The 18,267-nt window shown below is 46.4% G+C and overlaps 1 protein-coding gene across 1 annotated transcript; it reads right to left on the minus strand.

Annotated features, from left to right (window-relative positions):
• Positions 1-7,522: 7,522 nt before the first annotated feature.
• On the minus strand, positions 7,523-10,859 carry LOC125521979 (sucrose:sucrose 1-fructosyltransferase-like). Its single transcript, XM_048687043.1, has 4 exons — positions 10,401-10,859; positions 10,204-10,212; positions 9,249-10,093; positions 7,523-8,502 (listed from the first exon to the last, which is right to left on the minus strand). The coding sequence occupies exons 1-4, from the start codon at positions 10,795-10,797 to the stop codon at positions 7,804-7,806; spliced, it is 1,950 nt and encodes a 649-aa protein (XP_048543000.1). The 5' UTR covers positions 10,798-10,859; the 3' UTR covers positions 7,523-7,803.
• Positions 10,860-18,267: the final 7,408 nt, after the last annotated feature.

The following is an 18,267-nucleotide window of genomic DNA, read 5'->3' on the forward strand; positions in this document are numbered from 1 at the left end:
ATTTTCCACTTCACTCTAAAATTCTTTGAACTATTCAAATGTTTCAGACTTGTGTTTCATCAAGTAGATATACCCATATCTGCTCAAATCATCTGTGAAGGTCAGAAAATAACGATACCCGCCGCGAGCCTCAACACTCATCGGATCGCATACATCAGTATGTATTATTTCCAATAAGTCAGTTGCTCGCTCCATTGTTCCGGAGAAAGGAGTCTTTAGCCATCTTGCCCATAAGGCATGGTTCGCAAGCACCAAGTGATTCATAATCAAGTGATTCCAAAATCCCATCAGCATGGAGTTTCTTCATGCGCTTTACACCAATATGACCTAAACGGCAGTGCCACAAATAAGTTGCACTATCATTATTAACTTCGCATCTTTTGGTTTCAATATTATGATTATGTGTATCACTACGATCGAGATCCAACGAACTATTTTCATTGGGTGTGTAACCATATAAGGTTTTATTCATGTAAACAGAACAACAATTGATTCTCTTACTTAAATGAATAACCGTATTACAATAAACATGATCAGATCATATTCATGCTCAACGCAAACACCAAATAACACTTATTTAGGTTCAACACTAATCCCGAAAGTATAGGGAGTGTGCATGATGATCATATCAATCTTGGAACTACTTCCAACACACATCGTCACTTCACCCTTAACTAGTATCTGTTCATTCTGCAACTCCCGTTTTGAGTTACTACTCTTAGCAACTGAACCAGTATCAAATACCGAGGGGTTGCTATGAACACTAGTAAAATACACATCAATAATCTGTATATCAAATATACCTTTGTTCACTTTGCCATCCTTCTTATCCGCCAAATACTTGGGGTAGTTCCGCTTGCAGTGACCAGTTCCTTTGCAGTAGAAGCACTTAGTATCAGGCTTAGGTCCAGACTTGGGCTTCTTCACTTGAGCAGAAACTCGCTTGCCGTTCTTCTTGAAGTTCCCTTTCTTCCTTTGCCCTTTTCTTGAAACTAGTGATCTTGTCAACCATCAACACTTGATGTTTTTCTTGATTTCTATCTTCATCAATTTCATCATCATGAAAAGCTCGGGATTCGTTTTCGTCATCCCTTGCATACTATAGTTCATCACGAAGTTCTACTAACTTGGTGATGGTGACTAGAGAATTCTGTCAATCACTATTTTATCTGGAAGATTAACTCCCACTTGATTCAAGCGATTGTAGTACCCAGACAATCTGAGCACATGCTCACCAGTTGAGCGATTCTCCTCCATCTTTTAGCTATAGAACTTGTTGGAGACTTCATATCTCTCAACTCGGGTATTTGCTTGAAATATTAACTTCAACTCCTAGAACATCTCATATGGTCCATGACGTTCAAAATGTCTTTGAAGTCCCGATTCTAAGCCGTTAAGCATGGTGCACTAAACTATCAAGTAGTCATCATATTGAGCTAGCCAAATGTTCATAACGTCTGCATCTGCTCCTGCAATAGGTCTGTCACCTAGCGGTGCATCAAGGACATAATTCTTCTGTGCAGCAATGAGGATAAACCTCAGATCACGGATCCAATCCGCATCATTGCTACTAACATCTTTCAACACAATTTTCTCTAGGAACATATCAAAAATAAACACAGGGAAGCAACAACGCGAGCTATTGATCTACAACATGATTTGCAAAATACTACCAGGACTAAGTTCATGATAAATTTAAGTTCAATTAATCATATTACTTAAGAACTCCCACTTAGATAGACATCCCTCTAATCATCTAAGTGATCACGTGATCCAAATCAACTAAACCATAACCGATCATCACGTGAAATGGAGTAGTTTTCAATGGTGAACATCGCTATGTTGATCATATCTACTATATGATTCACGCTCGACCTTTCGGTCTTAGTGTTCCGAGGCCATATCTGCATATGCTAGGCTCGTCAAGTTTAACCTGAGTATTCTGTGTGTGCAAAACTGGCTTGCACCCGTTGTAGATGGACGTAGCGCTTATCACACCCGATCATCACGTGGTGTCTGGGCACGACGAACTTTGGTAACGGTGCATACTCAGGGAGAACACTTTTTATCTTGAAATTTAGTGAGAGATCATCTTATAATGCTACCGTCAATCAAAGCAAGATAAGATGCATAAAAGATAAACATCACATGCAATCAATATAAGTGATATGATATGGCCATCATCATCTTGTGCTTGTGATCTCCATCTCCGAAGCACCGTCATGATCACCATCGTCACTGGCGCGACACCTTGATCTCCATCGTAGCATCGTTGTCATCTCGCCAATCTTATGCTTCTACGACTATCGCTACCGCTTAGTGATAAAGTAAAGCATTACAGGGCGATTGCATTGCATACAATAAAGCGACAACCATATGGCTCCTGCCAGTTGCCGATAACTTGGTTACAAAACATGATCATCTCATACAATAAAATTTAGCATCATGCCTTGACCATATCACATCACAACATGCCCTGCAAAAACAAGTTAGACGTCCTCTACTTTGTTTGTTGCAAGTTTTACGTGGCTGCTACGGGCTTAAGCAAGAACCAATCTTACCTACGCATCAAAACCACAACGATAGTTTGTCAAGTTGGTGCTGTTTTAACCTTCGCAAGGACCGGGCGTAGCCACACTCGGTTCAACTAAAGTTGGAGAAACTGACACCCGCCAGCCACCTGTGTGCAAAGCACGGCGGTAGAACCAGTCTCACGTAAGCGTACGCGTAATGTCGGTCCGGGCCGCTTCATCCAACAATACTGCCGAACCAAAGTATGACATGCTGGTAAGCAGTATGACTTATATCGCCCACAACTCACTTGTGTTCTACTCGTGCATATAACATCAAACCATAAAACCTAGGCTCGGATGCCACTGTTGGGGAACGTAGTAATTTCAAAAAATTTCCTACGCACACGCAAGATCATGGTGATGCATAGCAACGAGAGGGGAGAGTGTTGTCTATGTACCCTCATAGACTGAAGCAGAAGCGTTGACGCAACGTAGAGGAAGTAGTCATACGTCTTCCCGGTCAAACCGATCCAAGCACCGTTACTCCGGCACCTCCGAGTTCTTGGCACACGTTCAGCTCGATGACGCTCCCCGGGCTCCGATCCAGCAAAGCTTCGGGGAGGAGTTCTGTTAGCATGACGGCATGGTGACGATCTTGATGTTCAACCGTCGCAGGGCTTCGCCTAAGCACCGCTACAATATGACCAAGGTGGAATATGGTGGAGGGGGGCACCGCACACGGCTAAGGAACGATCACGAAGATCAACTTGTGTGTTCTAGGGTGCCCCCTGCCCCCGTATATAAAGGAGCCAAGGGGAGGGGGCGGCCGGCCAAGGAGGGCGCGCCAAGGGGGAGTCCTACTCCCACCGGGAGTAGGACTCCCTTCTTTCCTAGTTGGATAAGGAGAAGTGGGAAAGAGGAGGAAGAGGGAAAGGAAAGGGGGGGGGGGCGCCGCCCCCCTCTCCTTGTCCTATTCGGACTAGGGAGGGGAGGGCGCGCGGCCACCTCTTGCATCCTTTCCTCTTCTCCCTTAGGGCCCATGTAGGCCCAATAACCCCCCCCCCGGGGGGGGGGGGGGGGGTTCCGGTAACCCCCCGGTACTCCGGTAAAATCCCGATTTCACCCGGAACGATTCCGATATCCAAATATAGGCTTCCAATATATCAATCTTTATGTCTCGACCATTTCGAGACTCCTCGTCATGTCCATGATCACATCCGGGACTCCGAACAACCTTCGGTACATCAAAATACATAAACTCATAATGAAACTGTCATCGTAATGTTAAGCGTGCGGACCCTATGGTTCGAGAACAATGTAGACATGACCGAGACACATCTCCGGTCAATAACCAATAGCGGAACCTGGATGCTCATATTGGTTCCTACATATTCTACGAAGATCTTTATCGGTCAGACCGCATAACAACATACGTTGTTCCCCTTTGTCATCGGTATGTTACTTGCCCGAGATTCGATCGTCGGTATCTCAATACCTAGTTCAATCTCATTACCGGCAAGTCTCTTTACTCGTTCCGTAATACGTCATCTCACAACTAACTCATTAGTTGCAATGCTTGCAAGGCTTATGTGATGTGCATTACCGAGAGGGCCCAGAGATACCTCTCCGACAATCGGAGTGACAAATCCTAATCTCAAAATACGCCAACCCAACATGTACCTTTGGAGACACCTGTAGAGCACCTTTATAATCACCCAGTTACGTTGTGACGTTTGGTAGAACACAAAGTGTTCCTCCGGCAAACGGGAGTTGCATAATCTCATAGTCATAGGAACATGTATAAGTCATGAAGAAAGCAATAGCAACATACTAAACGATCGAGTGCTAAGCTAATGGAATGGGTCATGTCAATCAGATCATTCACCTAATGATGTGATCCCGTTAATCAAATAACAACTCTTTATCCATGGTTAGGAAACATAACCATCTTTGATTAACAAGCTAGTCAAGTAGAGGCATACTAGTGACACTCTGTTTGTCTATGTATACACACATGTGTTATGTTTCCGGTTAATACAATTCTAGCATGAATAATAAACATTTATCATGAAATAAGGAAATAAATAATAACTTTATTATTGCCTCTAGGGCATATTTCCTTCAGCGTAAACACGAACACCGGCGTACTTTACCCAGGTTCGGGGCTCTCCTAGGAGATAACACCCCTAGTCCTGCTCTGCGGGGTCTCCGCATGATCACTAAGGCAAAGTGAGTACAAGAGCGCTCCTCGAGCTGTATGCTGGAAGTAGGAGAAGGCAGGGCTAGCTCTCTCCTTCCTCTATGATCTGGTCTAGGTCTAATTGGTCGGAACCCTTTGCATGGGTGCCCTTGGGGGGGGGGGTTACATAGGCCTACCCCCCAGGGGTACAATGGTAAACCATCTGGGCGCAGGGCCCAGCCGTCAGTCTCTTCGCCTGCTGGCTTTCCTGCTGACTGGTGGGGCCCGCCGACTGGTGGGCCCCGCCGACTGGTCTGGTACAGAGCCGACATGCCATACCCGTCGCTTGCGGGTCTTGCCGGCTGCTGATTACTGTAGCCGTGCTTCTAATGACGCAGGCTTGGTCATGGGGTCGTGGCTACAGCCCCGCCGCCTGGCGGGTGATCACTGTAGCCACTCCCTGTCTCGTCTGGTTAATGGCGCGGGGGACCTGTGGGAGGGGCAGGCCGACTCCCGGGGGCCGGCTCCCTACGGGTCCGACTGGTGGCGCTCTTGCCGTCTTCTGGACTCTCGCTGACTAGTAGGGCCCAGGACCCGTGGACCGTACTGTCAGGCCGTCGTGGGTGCAGGACTCCGCCCACTGTTGCTGATGTCAGGGATGGCATGGCAACAATGCCGCGCCAGACGGAGATCTCCGTTGGTACAACGCACTGTAGTCTAGCCATCCCCTGAAAAGGGGAGGGAGTGGGCTTCACTGTTGCCACTCCCCGTCCCATCCCCCCAAATGAGGGCATGGGCTTTGTTGGTGCCGTGGGCCGACTCCCCGTGGCCGGCTTCTCTGGAAGCCGCCAGGCGGGAGTCGGCCGGTCTTGACCTCGCCTCCAGGACTCAGCCGCATGCGGGCAGTCGACTGTTCCTTCAGCCGGCCTCCAGAAGGCGGCTCTTCATCTGGAGTCTTGAGGGGCGCAGTCAGCCCCGATGTCTTGAAAAGGGTTCTGGGCCCCGGGTTAGCCTACCCGTGGCCCATTACTCCGACAAATTGTCTCATGTTTGTTTGCTCACTGAGCGTGAAATAGGGGGCCTGATCCCATATACGGTAATTCAGTTTCTTTTTCTAGAAAATATAGCGTGAGTGCTATGTATCGCCTGGACCGGCCAAAAAGGGATGGCTATGTTTGTTTGTAAGGAAGCCTGTGGTATTGGCAGGGTTGGAATTGGTAGTCGTATGGACGACATCACTATTGGCCAAGCTGCACGTGGAACGAATATGCCGGATTGATACTTGCTTCCTGCGCGAGCAGTTAAAGATGGAGGCCACTCCATATCAACAATCCCATTAGCCCCTCCATCATGGTTGAGAAGCTCATGGTGCACGGCGAGGGCGGGCTGTCCTCCTCTGACGATGACCCGAAGTCGACGTCAAGAAGGTTTCGACCGCGACCGCGCCCGGATATGAATCGCCATTGCCAGCAACGTCAACCTTGTCGTCGCCACCATTCGCCATAGCTTTGCGCGTAGAAGAAAGAAAGGGGAAAACGAGGGAGTGAAACTGAAATAAGGAAGGAGTGAGCTTAACGAGACAGGGGGTAACTGTTGTCTGCCCGTGGCCGTTTGTCCGCGCTACGTGGCTCTGACAGGTGGGCTAGGATTGTCAGTTTTCCTGTTTGTCGCGGCTCACAGTTGGTTTAGTGCGTTGTGTTATCCACTTGCCACAGGAAGTGGTGGTCTTTTGTGGGTTTTCGCCAAATCGATGGTTTTGAAGTACCATAGACACAAGTGTGGTGGTTTTCGGCAATTTACTCTTAAAAAAGTGACCACACAATAGTGTGCATACCGTAGCTTCCTAGGAGCGGATTTGGGAAGCTTCTACGGACCGGTTTTAGAAGATTCCATATGGCATTTCTTCCTTCTTCGGTGTATTTTCATCGTCTTATTTTTTCTTCTTATCTTCAAATAAATGCCGACTTGTATACACATTGAACATTTTTTTAGATGCACATGAAATCTTTGGAATACATGTTGAACATTTGCCAAATGTACACTGAACATTTTTAGATACATGTTGGACATTTTTCAGATACACATGGAACAATTTTTTTGAATACATGTTGAACATTTTATCAATGCACACTGAACATTTTCAGATACAAGGTGAGCATTTTCTTCAAAATGTTTGAACGGTTTCAATAATACCATGGACATTATTAAAAAGAACATGCAAAATAAGTGTTATGATTGTTTTACGTGATACAGAGGCTCATAACTTAGTTCGATGTATTCTGAACAAGGAAAAACACTTAAAGTCGATGTTATGTTTCTCTCTCATTTATAAATTTCGTGTGGCACATGCATCAACACTTGATGGTCTTTGTATGTCTATAAACATTATGAACTTACCAATCAGCATTTATACATTACGTGTGGCAGATGCATCAACACTTGATGACCTTTCTATGTCTATAAACATTACGAACTTACGAAGGCAGCGAGTTCTAAAGCAAACTTAACACACTCTAGATGTGTATTTTTATATGAATTTCCTTTAATACTATGCTCCCTCGCAACAAAGCCTAATGGTGAATCTGGGTGTGTGATGCGTAGAGGGGCCCACATGTATGTGTCTGCATTGTTGGTTTTGCCTCTTGGGTTCATCCACAGGTGCTCGTGGTGGCTGGGTGGGCATTGTTGTATACGCGGACGTGCTTATCGCTGCATATGATGATGTTTGCTAAAACGTGCACAACAGCCGCAGCGTTAATGCATGGCATCCAAGCCAATAAAATGATAACCAAGCCAACACAAATAGAGTCCAAAATTAACCAACCTACCATAATATTAAAAAAAAAGACAAACACACCTAACAGAAAAACCGCACAATAAGGCGCGCATAACACTCCAGTATAGGTACTAGCCGTCGTTATTATCATAGGAGTCATAGTTTGGAGGCAAGTGACCCTCATTGCCAGAGGTTGAGATCCTCTGCGGTACTGTATGGTGCTATAGTGCAGATGACATTTGGGGCTGGGTCCACACGGCAGTGACCGTACTGCATGGTGGACTATTACAGAGGATCCTAACCCCATTACCAGATTAGTATATAGGTTACTGAAGCTACGAGTCGTCGTCGGCCACGAAAGTCTGGTTGTAAGATGCCGAGGCCATCTCATGAACTACAAGCTTCTCGACGGTGATGGAGGAGCCTGTGGCGTTGTTGAAAAGGTATACCCCCGCTGCCATGTGGACGGCTTCCATTGGGTACACCCGCGACGTGGCCGTCAACCTCCCACCCATCGCGAAGCTCTCCACAATCGAATGGTCCACGAGCACCCTCACAGATAGAGCCTCGCCATCGAGCACTGGCACCGTGCTGCCCACCACTCTCTTCATGACATCATTCGCCCGAGACGACAACAATTCGTCATGGCAGAAGTGGGTTCGGAGTGCCCCGTCAAGGCCCCTCGATACATAGAAGTAAACCGCGAGTTGTTCGCTGCCACCATTACCAGTAGCGTGGATGAGGAGGCCGAAGGGACCAAGTGCGCCCATGGTTGAGGCTCCACCGCTGGTGCTGCAGTTGTAGTTGATGTCAGCCTCGTTGATGATGGCAATAGCGGAAGCGTCCAGGCGAAAGGAGGCCTCGATGTCAAGCTGAGTGGCTTGGCGGAGGCGGAGAGGGATGATGGATCCAGTGTGGATAGTGATGACGCCAAAGTCGGCGCTGTTGAAGCGGAGGGCCTCGATCTCCTCTACCGGCCATTGGAGGAGGTTCGTCCGGGTCTTCTCATCCAACACTACCGTCCTCGGAATCGTCTACACACATGTAAGATAGGCAAGTCCTCTGATTATGAATGCACATTGATACCAAGAACTTAAAAATGATAAAAATGATTGGTAATAAATGGTCTTGCAATCTCCATTGATTTCCATTAAGAAAAGTGACCACACAAACAAAATAGGAATGAATGAACAATATTCTGATTTTGTGTGCTTAGCTTGTTCTAAAAAAAAGAGAGCAAACCTCCGACCTATGCATAGGTTGATGCACACGACCATTGGTGTGTTTAGTTCGGACAGGACAAATTAAGCTAACCCGTGCCTCAATCACAACGGCCACCATATTTATGCCGGGCACTTTTGGCATTGCTATGCATTATGTTAATCTAGCTTTCAAAATTTTAATTCTTCTTCTGGTTACTTAAACCGACTTTCTCTGTTTTCGAACCTATTTTCCTACAACACATTATAAAAAGTTCAGTACATGACAATTTGAGCCATAGGCAGATGGTTCCACATTTACTTGGCATGCACGTGTATAACACATTATAAAAAGTAATGTCAAAAACGTTCTTAATTATATTATGGATCAGAGGGAGTATATGTTTAGAAACTTTGTTCGAATATAAATTAAATGATGTGCTTTCGATGAAATATAACTCAAGCTTCCTTAGCCGAACAAACATGGAGGGAGTACGAGCATGCCTAATGAAGAAATGAAACTAATGGTTGATGGTAAACGCAAGGTAAAATGGAATTATATCGATGCATGTTAATGGTACCTGGACCGAAGCCCATCCCTTGGCAACGTTGGCACTCAAGGAGTCGGTCTCGCCGACATAAGCCCACATCACGCGCCGCCGTTTCACCGGGTCGTAGAAAGACGTGGCAGCGAAAAACTTTCCCCAGTCATACCTCAGCCCGATCCCGACGTCCAGCTCTGGGTCCAACGGCGTCCACGTGTTGGTCGCCGCATTATATCTCCCGAGCGCGTAGTAGTCATGTCGTTCGTCGTCCATGCTCGCCTTCAACACGTACAACGCCTCCTCGGAGGAATTGTTGCTGCCGCCGACCGGGTAGAAGTCGACGCACTCCCACATGCCGGTGCCCTCGACGCGGTGGAGCACCTCGGGGATGAGCTCGTACCTGATGAAGTCTTTGGTCTTGTACATCAAGGCGATGCCGGCGTGGCCGTTGTTGTCCTTGGAGCCGATGAGGGTGCGCCATGTCAGGTCAGACCGGTCAAACCAGGCGGTGGTGGGGTCGCGGAAGTCCTGGAGGCCGATGCCGGGGGGCGGGAGGATGACAGGGTTGGCGGGATGCTTGGTCCAGTTGACAAGGAGGGGATCATCCGGGTCGGCGGGAAGGGCGAGGCACTGGACCTGAGCAGAGGTGTCGGTTTTGCCTGTGTAGAGCACGATGACGGTGCCGTTGGGGAGTATGGTGGCGGAGCCGGTGAGAACGCCGTGGATGTCGTACCACTGGTCGGGCACCATGGCGAGAGGGAGGTGGCGCCAGTGGACCAGGTCCCGCGACACGGCGTGGCCCCACGTGATGTTGCCCCAGACGACGCCGGTGGGGTTGTACTGGTAGAAGAAGTGGTACCGTCCACGATAGTACATGGGAGCTGCATGTTGTGTTTCAGTTAGAATTTTTTTTTGAGGAGGTGTTTCAGTTAATTAAGTACATAGAGACGGACAGACCGCTGGGCAGCGAGCTAGTGCCGGACGTACTCACCGTTTGGATCTGCATGCATGCGTGCGTGCGTGTCGCCATGGTACGTAGCCATGTCAGTCATCAACACGGAAAAAGCGGTCAGTTTCTTTCTTTCTCCGTGCATGGAACAAGGCGGTCGTGCCGGAGAAAGAAGATATACTAGAATCTCCAAATTCAACAATTCGAATGAGATAATGACAATGAATTCCGTAACATACCGTTCATGTAGTTCTTCTCCGGCTGGAAATGGAACCCGGTTCGCTGCCACTGCAGCATCTCGTTGCTCCACGGGAACCCGTCGGCATCGGCGCCGGCAGCGACTATGATGTTCTGGTCCGCTCGTGCCTGCCCGCGCGTCTCCTCGGACAACACGCTGGCCCTTGGGAGGAGCGCGTGGGTGAGGAAGAGCGCCACCATGGCCACGGCGCCCAGCACGACGGTGCACTCGCGCCACCTCCGCCGCCCGCCGCTCTGCTGGTACGGCAGCGCCCCGTACGCGAACAGGACCGGCGGCGTGTCCGGGACGGCGCTGCGTGACTTCACCGGCACGGCTGCCGTTCCTGAGCTCAGGAGGAAATCTTTTGATCGGCTCGTCTTGCGGTCTCGAGGAGCCATTTTTGTGCTGTATCGCGTGTTCCTTCTGTTCTCAAGAAGAACGTTACCACTCTACCATTAAACTGGACACACACATATATATACATAGTCATACTATGTATATATATATATTATTATTTTTTGTGAAATTACATACTATGTATATGGAGACTTTAGAACAAGAGCGGCAAGAATTTGAGACATCTATCGGTTGCCTCGGGATTATCGATATTGACCGCTAATACTACGTGACGACGAAAATGACGTTGACAAATGACCACGGCCAAGGTAGGGAGGCATTTCTAGCGACTTCGGCACCAGCTCCTGCTATTCCTCCCGGCTTGACGCCATAAGGGAGGCAGTCAAGTGTCCATCAAGGGCCTGCAACCCTACGCCATAAGCGAGGCCTCCATCCCAAGTAGTTCATCCCCGGCGATAGAGGTCTTGGATCTTGGTGATGCTTTTAGGCAGGGTATAATTACAATCTATCATGATGATATGGGGTCTGTAAAGTGCTTGGACTAGGTTGCAGTTTTTACTTTCTATAGGGTATTTTTGTAAAATTTATTGTCATGCTTATCTAATGGGTTCTGGCTCCTTCGGGACCCAACCCAGTTAAAAAGGTAAAGGGAGATGAAGAGCTACAAGAGAGGAAGGTGAGGTAGGTAGAGGGAGACAATAGAGTTATTAAGATGATGTGTGCCTTATATAGAAGAGAACAAGAGAGAGTACTAATCTCGCCGCTGAAGACTAGCGAGTGGCTCCAACCTCATTTATCACAACATCCAACACTCCAAGTAAAGAGTACAACAAAGCTGACAGATGCAAATACATGACAACGAGTGTATGAAATAGAGAGATATAGAGGGGGGGGGGGGGGTTTGCTTCACTCTGTCGGCAGGGATGTGAGTGAGGGGTAACCGCTACACAATATGTTAAACGACATAATACTAAAATTTTCTTTAATAATACCCTAGTCATCAATCCATGCGGACTACCTTAATCTCATGTAAAGCATTTATGCAAGAAGTAAGTTTTGTTAGATTTAGGACATGTTGCTCGATAGCTACATCAACTGCTTTACATAGATGATCTATGCACAACATAAGTGAACTTTTTATTAACTTGCATCTTCCATAGAGGACCCCAGAACAAAAACTAGAAATGCAATACGGCCCAGGTAAATGGTACCAGTGGAAGACCAGGGCCGTTGCCACCGAGGACGAACAACTTGGGGGCGGCAGATCCGCTCCGCCATCTCCACCGGAGCACCTACAGAAGGGTCGCAAAAGCTTCACCGGAACTAGATTGCCAACCATCTGGCAATGACACATCGAGATGAAAGAATGGAGCCAAGAAACCTTCGAAAGTTCGGCCTTTAATTTGCCCAGAAGAAGTAAGTTAGTGACAGAGGCCGGCATGTAAACGATGTATGTCGTAACTCCATGCTAAGCACGCCTGTTGATGATCTCAATGATCAAAATCTTAGTGGAAGCATAACTGGAGATTGATGTGGCATCCACAGCCACCTCCTCTTCCTCTACCTCGGCGGCATGAAGAGATTTGTGGGGGAAAGATCAAAAGCTATAGATCTAGGGTAGAATCATACTTACTCATGAAGTAGGCAGTGTTCAGCACCCCTGCCTCTTCGGCTCCCACTCACCGGAGCACCACGAAGAGAAGAACAACCACCATGAATTGCCGGTAGTGGCCCGAGAGCTCGGTGAAGCACTCCACACTACCGGCATAGCGCCGAACGCCTTCAAGGCATGTATAAATCTACACCAAATATGTATAGCGAAAATCCGGGCACATGTCCGGAGCCATCGCCGACCGACTGCATTGTCAGACGAGGCACGGGATCAGGCTAGCCGGTCTGCTTTTGGTGGCTCTCAAATGAAAGGGGTGGAGTGGAGGGAGATGGATGTAATAGCGGAAAAGGATGTCAGTGTTGTCTGTCGGCGTCGAACTTTTTTTTGTAATGGTTACATACACAAATCCATTTAAGTGAAATCCTTGGTACACACATATTCCTATGAGATCTTACATTAGGTTTGATTACAGTTGCATGCCACAAATAGCATTCAATAGAAGGTGTTGAAGAATCAAAAAATGCGGCATGAAGTTGCATTAGATCGCATTTATAAGATAACTTGTTTGGTCACATCTACAAAAGTATATGAAGCTAATTAATCTATCATTATTATAAGGACTAAGAAATATGATCATCGAAACATTTGAACATGGACAAGCGAATTTTCCACATGTTGATCTACATTAATAATGAAATTTGTAGAAAAAAATAACATAGGGCATCAAGGAAAATATTTTTTCAGTAAAGGAAAATAGACCCAAGAGGGCATAGGTTCACTAGTGACATCTCTCTCTCTCTCTCTCTCTCTCTCAAGCAAGGAAGCAAGTGGCATGGTAAACAAATTATAGTTGGGCACCTATTAATATTGCAACATGTATGACTATGATCATTTATGGTATAATCTTATATGGGCATTATATCCATTATAAGTAGAGCATTAATCCAACTACATCTACTACTAATAATCCACACAAAACCGCTATCCAGCAAGCATCTTGAGGTATTAAGTTGAAAAGAAACAGAGCATTGCAATACGCATGATTACATAATGTAGATAGCAAAACATCAATTAATATCATGAACCACTGATGTTTTATCCTCAGTGGCCATAATACAAATACGTGTCTTGTCCCTTTTTGTCACTAGGATATATAGCACCCCAAGATTGAACCCGCTAAAAAGCAGAACTCCCTCTAATGTAAAACTATCAATCTTTAACAAAGAAGATAGATAGATCAGAGATTATGCAAAGCTATTTAATTATACAACAAGAAAACCTCAAAAGATTCAATTTATTTTAGTGAAAAATAGATTCATAAAGTGACAATCCACCATGTCCCGACAAACACGCCACTGATAACATCGAATTGATCCTGATCATGTGAGGCAGTAATACCTCCTTCTAGAGATCTGGTAAAGGATCAGAGAGTATCCCGCACATATTTTCCCGGAGGTGACCCTGGGTTATCGAACCCACAAGAGGAAGGTCTCCTTGAAGCGATGGTTTCTAACAAGCTTTTCTCAAAGGATCAATTCCAGCTTTTGACCAGATCAATCAAGCAAAATTGTGATTCAACACTTATAATAAAAAGAAGGTACGAGTATGAGGTCTTAATGCTTACAATGATGTATTTGAGTTGGGACCAGGTATGATCTTAATTTGTGTGTTGGAAGTCACCCATCGTGATGTGCTTGTTACAATTGAAGTGGAGGATGTGTCCTAATAACACCTTGACTGGCACGTGTCCTGCATCAAGAATCAGTTGTCCAACCGAAGGCCCTATTCGTCGCACGGGGTTGCCTCAATAATTTAAGATTATAATAATCAGATAAGAGCTTTGGGCTTCAATGACTACACCTCATTAATCCCCAATGATTGGATTCGTGTTACCATACTAAACCCTTCTATCACTGGTGTTCAGAATAACACTTCACGTTCTCCTCGCCCTTAGCCTTTTCGTACCTACAGGGATGAAGATCACAAACAAGACAAGAGACATCTATGGAACAATTTATTTCACACATTTGGGATGTTAATTCAAAGCCCTTCCATTGACCCCTACAACAAATATAGAGGGTTGCAAGGCCTATGCCTCAACCCATACCTTATCAGACTACTCACACATGGAGATCAGATCGCAAGAAGAACACATCTAGAAGATCGATTGAATGATAACATGTCTTACAATGGATGCCGTGTGCAATGCACGATTATGAGATGGACTATGGTGGTGATGGAGACTGTGGAGATGGAAAATGGCAGCGGCTAGGGTCGATGAGAGGGGATGAAGATGGTTTTGTTCTGGCTTCGCTCGACAATGTTTTGTTGACATTTCGGTGTGGTACCCTTTATAAAATTTGTTTAGGTGGACGAGAAGCCTCGGAATCCACACCATATGGGCACTCATACGGGCGCTTGCTGTTGGGGAACGTAGCAATAATTCAAAATTTTCCTACGTGTCACCAAGATCAATCTATGGAGTCATCTAGCAACGAGGGAGGAGTGGATCTACATACCCTTGTAGATCTCGCGCGGAAGCGTTCAAGAGAACGGGGTTGATGGAGTCGTACTCGTCGTGATTCAAATCACCGATGATCCTAGTGCCGAACGGACGGCACCTCCGCGTTCAACACACGTACGGAACGGAGACGTCTCCCACGCCTTGATCCAGCAAGGAGGAGGGAGAGGTTGATGGAGATCCAGCAGCACGACGGCATGGTGGAAGTAGCGGGATTCCAGCAGGGCTTCGCTAAGCACTGCGGGAGGAGGAATATGTGTCACGGGAGGGAGAGGGAGGCGCCAGGCCTTAGATTGGTTTGCTCCTCCTTTTCCCCACTATATATAGGGCCAAGGGAGAGGGGGAGGCGCAGCCCTTGCCCCTTCCTCCAAGGAAGGGTGCGGCCAAGGGGGGGAGGAGTCCATCCTCCCCAAGGCACCTCGGAGGTGCCTTCCCCCTTTAGGACTCTCCCCTTTTTCTCTTCTCTTGGCGCATGGGCCTCTTGGGGCTGGTGCCCTTGGCCCATATAGGCCAAGGCACACCCCTACAGCCCATGCCCCGGGGCAGGTGGCCCCACCCGGTGGGCCCCCGGGACCCTTCCGGTGGTGGGTACAATACCGATGACCCCGAAACTTGTCCCGATGGCCGAAATAGCACTTCCTATATATAATTCTTTACCTCCGGACCATTCCGGAACTCCTCGTGACGTCCGGGATCTCATCGGGACTCCGAACAACTTTCGGGTTACCGCATACTAATATCTCTATAACCCTAGCGTCACCGAACCTTAAGTGTGTAGACCCTACGGGTTCGGGAGACATGCAGACATGACCGAGACTCTCCGGTCAATAACCAACAGCGGGATCTGGATACCCATGTGGCTCCCACATGTTCCACGATGATCTCATCGGATGAACCACAATGTCAAGGACTTAATCAATCCGTATACAATTCCCTTTGTCCTAGCGGTATTGTACTTGCCCGAGATTCGATCGTCGGTATCCCTATACCTTGTTCAATCTCGTTACCGGCAAGTCTCTTTACTGTTCCGTAACACATCATCCCGTGATCAACTCTTTGGATCACATTGCGCATATGATGATGTCCTACCGAGTGGGCCCAGAGATACCTCTCCGCTTACACGGAGTGACAAATCCCAGTCTCGATTCGTGCCAACCCAACAGACACTTTCGAGATACCGTATGCACCTTTATAGTCACCCAGTTACGTTGTGACGTTTGGCATACACCCAAAGCATCCTACGGTATCCGGGAGTTGCACAATCTCATGGTCTAAGGAAATGATACTTGACATTAGAAAAGCTTAGCATACGAACTACACGATCTAGTGCTATGCTTAGGATTGGGTCTTGTCCATCACATCATTCTCCTAATGATGTGATCCCGTATCAACATGACATCCAATGTCCATGGTCAGGAAACCGTAACCATCTATTGATCAACGAGCTAGTCAACTAGAGGCTTACTAGGGACATGGTGTTGTTATGTATCCACACATGTATCTGAGTTTCCTATCAATACAATTCTAGCATGGATAATAAACGATTATCATGAACAAGGAAATATAATAATAACAATTTATTATTGCCTCTAGGGCATATTTCCAACAGTCTCCCACTTGCACTAGAGTCAATAATCTAGTTCACATCGCCATGTGATTAACACTCACAGGTCACATGCCATGTGACTAACACCCAAAGAGTTCTGGGTTTGATCATGTTGCTTGTGAGAGAGGTTTTAGTCAACGGGTCTGAACATTCAGATCCGTGTGTGCTTTACAAATCTCTATGTCATCTCTAGATGCAGCTACACGTTCTATTTGGAGCTATCCAAATAACTGTTCTACTTGGAGCTATTCTAAATTGTTGCTCCATTATACGTATCCGGTATCTCTACTCAGAGCTATCCGGATAGGTGTTAAGCTTGCATCGACGTAACCCTTTTACGACGAACTCTTTTACCACCTCCATAATCGAGAAAATTCCTTAGTCCACTAGTTACTAAGGATAACTTTGACCGCTGTCCCTGTGATCCATTCTTGGATCACTCTTGTACCCCTTGACTGACTCATGGCAAGGCACACTTCAGGTGCGGTACACAGCATAGCATACTGTAGAGCCTATGCCTTAAGCATAGGGGACGACCTTCGTCCTTTCTCTCTATTCTGCCGTGGTCGAGCTTTAAGTCTTAACTTCATACCTTACAACTCAGGCAAGAACTCCTTCTTTGACTGATCCATCTTGAACAACTTCAAGATCATGTCAAGGTATGTGCTCATTTGAAAGTACCATTAAGCGTTTTGATCTATCCTTATAGATCTTGATGCTCAATGCTCAAGTAGCTTAATCCAGGTTTTCCATTGAAAACACTTTCCAAATAACCCTATATGCTTTCCAGAAATTCTACGTCATTTCCGATCAACAATACTCATCAGAAATTCTATAGTGCTCCCACTCACTTCTTTGGAAATACAAGTTTCTCATAAACTTTGTATACACCCAAAATCTTTGATCATCTCATCAAAGCATACATTCCAACTCCGAGATGCTCACTCCAGTCCTCAGAAGGATTGCTGGAGCTTTGCATACTTATTAGCATCTTTCAGGATTGACAAAAACCTTCGGGTTGTATCATATACAACCTTTCCTCAAGAAAAATCGTCGAGGAAACAATGTTTTGACATCCTATCTGCAAGATTTCATAAACAATGCAGTGACTGCTAATATAATTCCAACAGATTCTTAGCATCGCTACGGGTGGGAAAGTCTCATCATAGTCAACTCCTTGAACTTGTCGGAAAACATCTTAACGACAAGTCGAGCTTTCTTAATGGTGACATTTACCATCATTGTCCGTCTTCCTTTTAAAATCCATCTACACTCAACAGCCTTACGACCATCAAGTAGTTCTTCCAAAGTCTACACTTTGTTTTCATACATGGATCCTCTCTCGGATTTTATGGCCTCGAGCCATTTATCGGAATCCGGGCCCACCATCGCTTCTCCATAGCTCGTAAGTTCATTGTTGTCTAGCAACATGACTTCCAAGACAGGATTACGTACCACTCTGAAGTAGTACGCATCCTTGTCATCCCACGTGGTTTGGGAGTGACTTGATCCAAAGTCTCATGATCAATATCATAAGCTTCCACTTCAATTGGTGTAGGTGCCACAGGAACAACTCTTTGTGCCCTGCTATACACTAGTTGAAGTGACGGTTCAATAACCTCATCAAGTCTCCACCATCCTCCCACTCAATTCTTTCGAGAGAAACTTTTCCTCGAGAAAGGACCCGATTCTAGAAACAATCCTTTATCGCTTTCGGATCTGAGATAGGAGGTATACCCAACTGTTTTTGGGTTGTCCTATGAAGATGCATT

Source organism: Triticum urartu, chromosome 7 (assembly GCF_003073215.2).
Source record: "Triticum urartu cultivar G1812 chromosome 7, Tu2.1, whole genome shotgun sequence".
Lineage (NCBI taxonomy): Eukaryota > Viridiplantae > Streptophyta > Magnoliopsida > Poales > Poaceae > Triticum > Triticum urartu.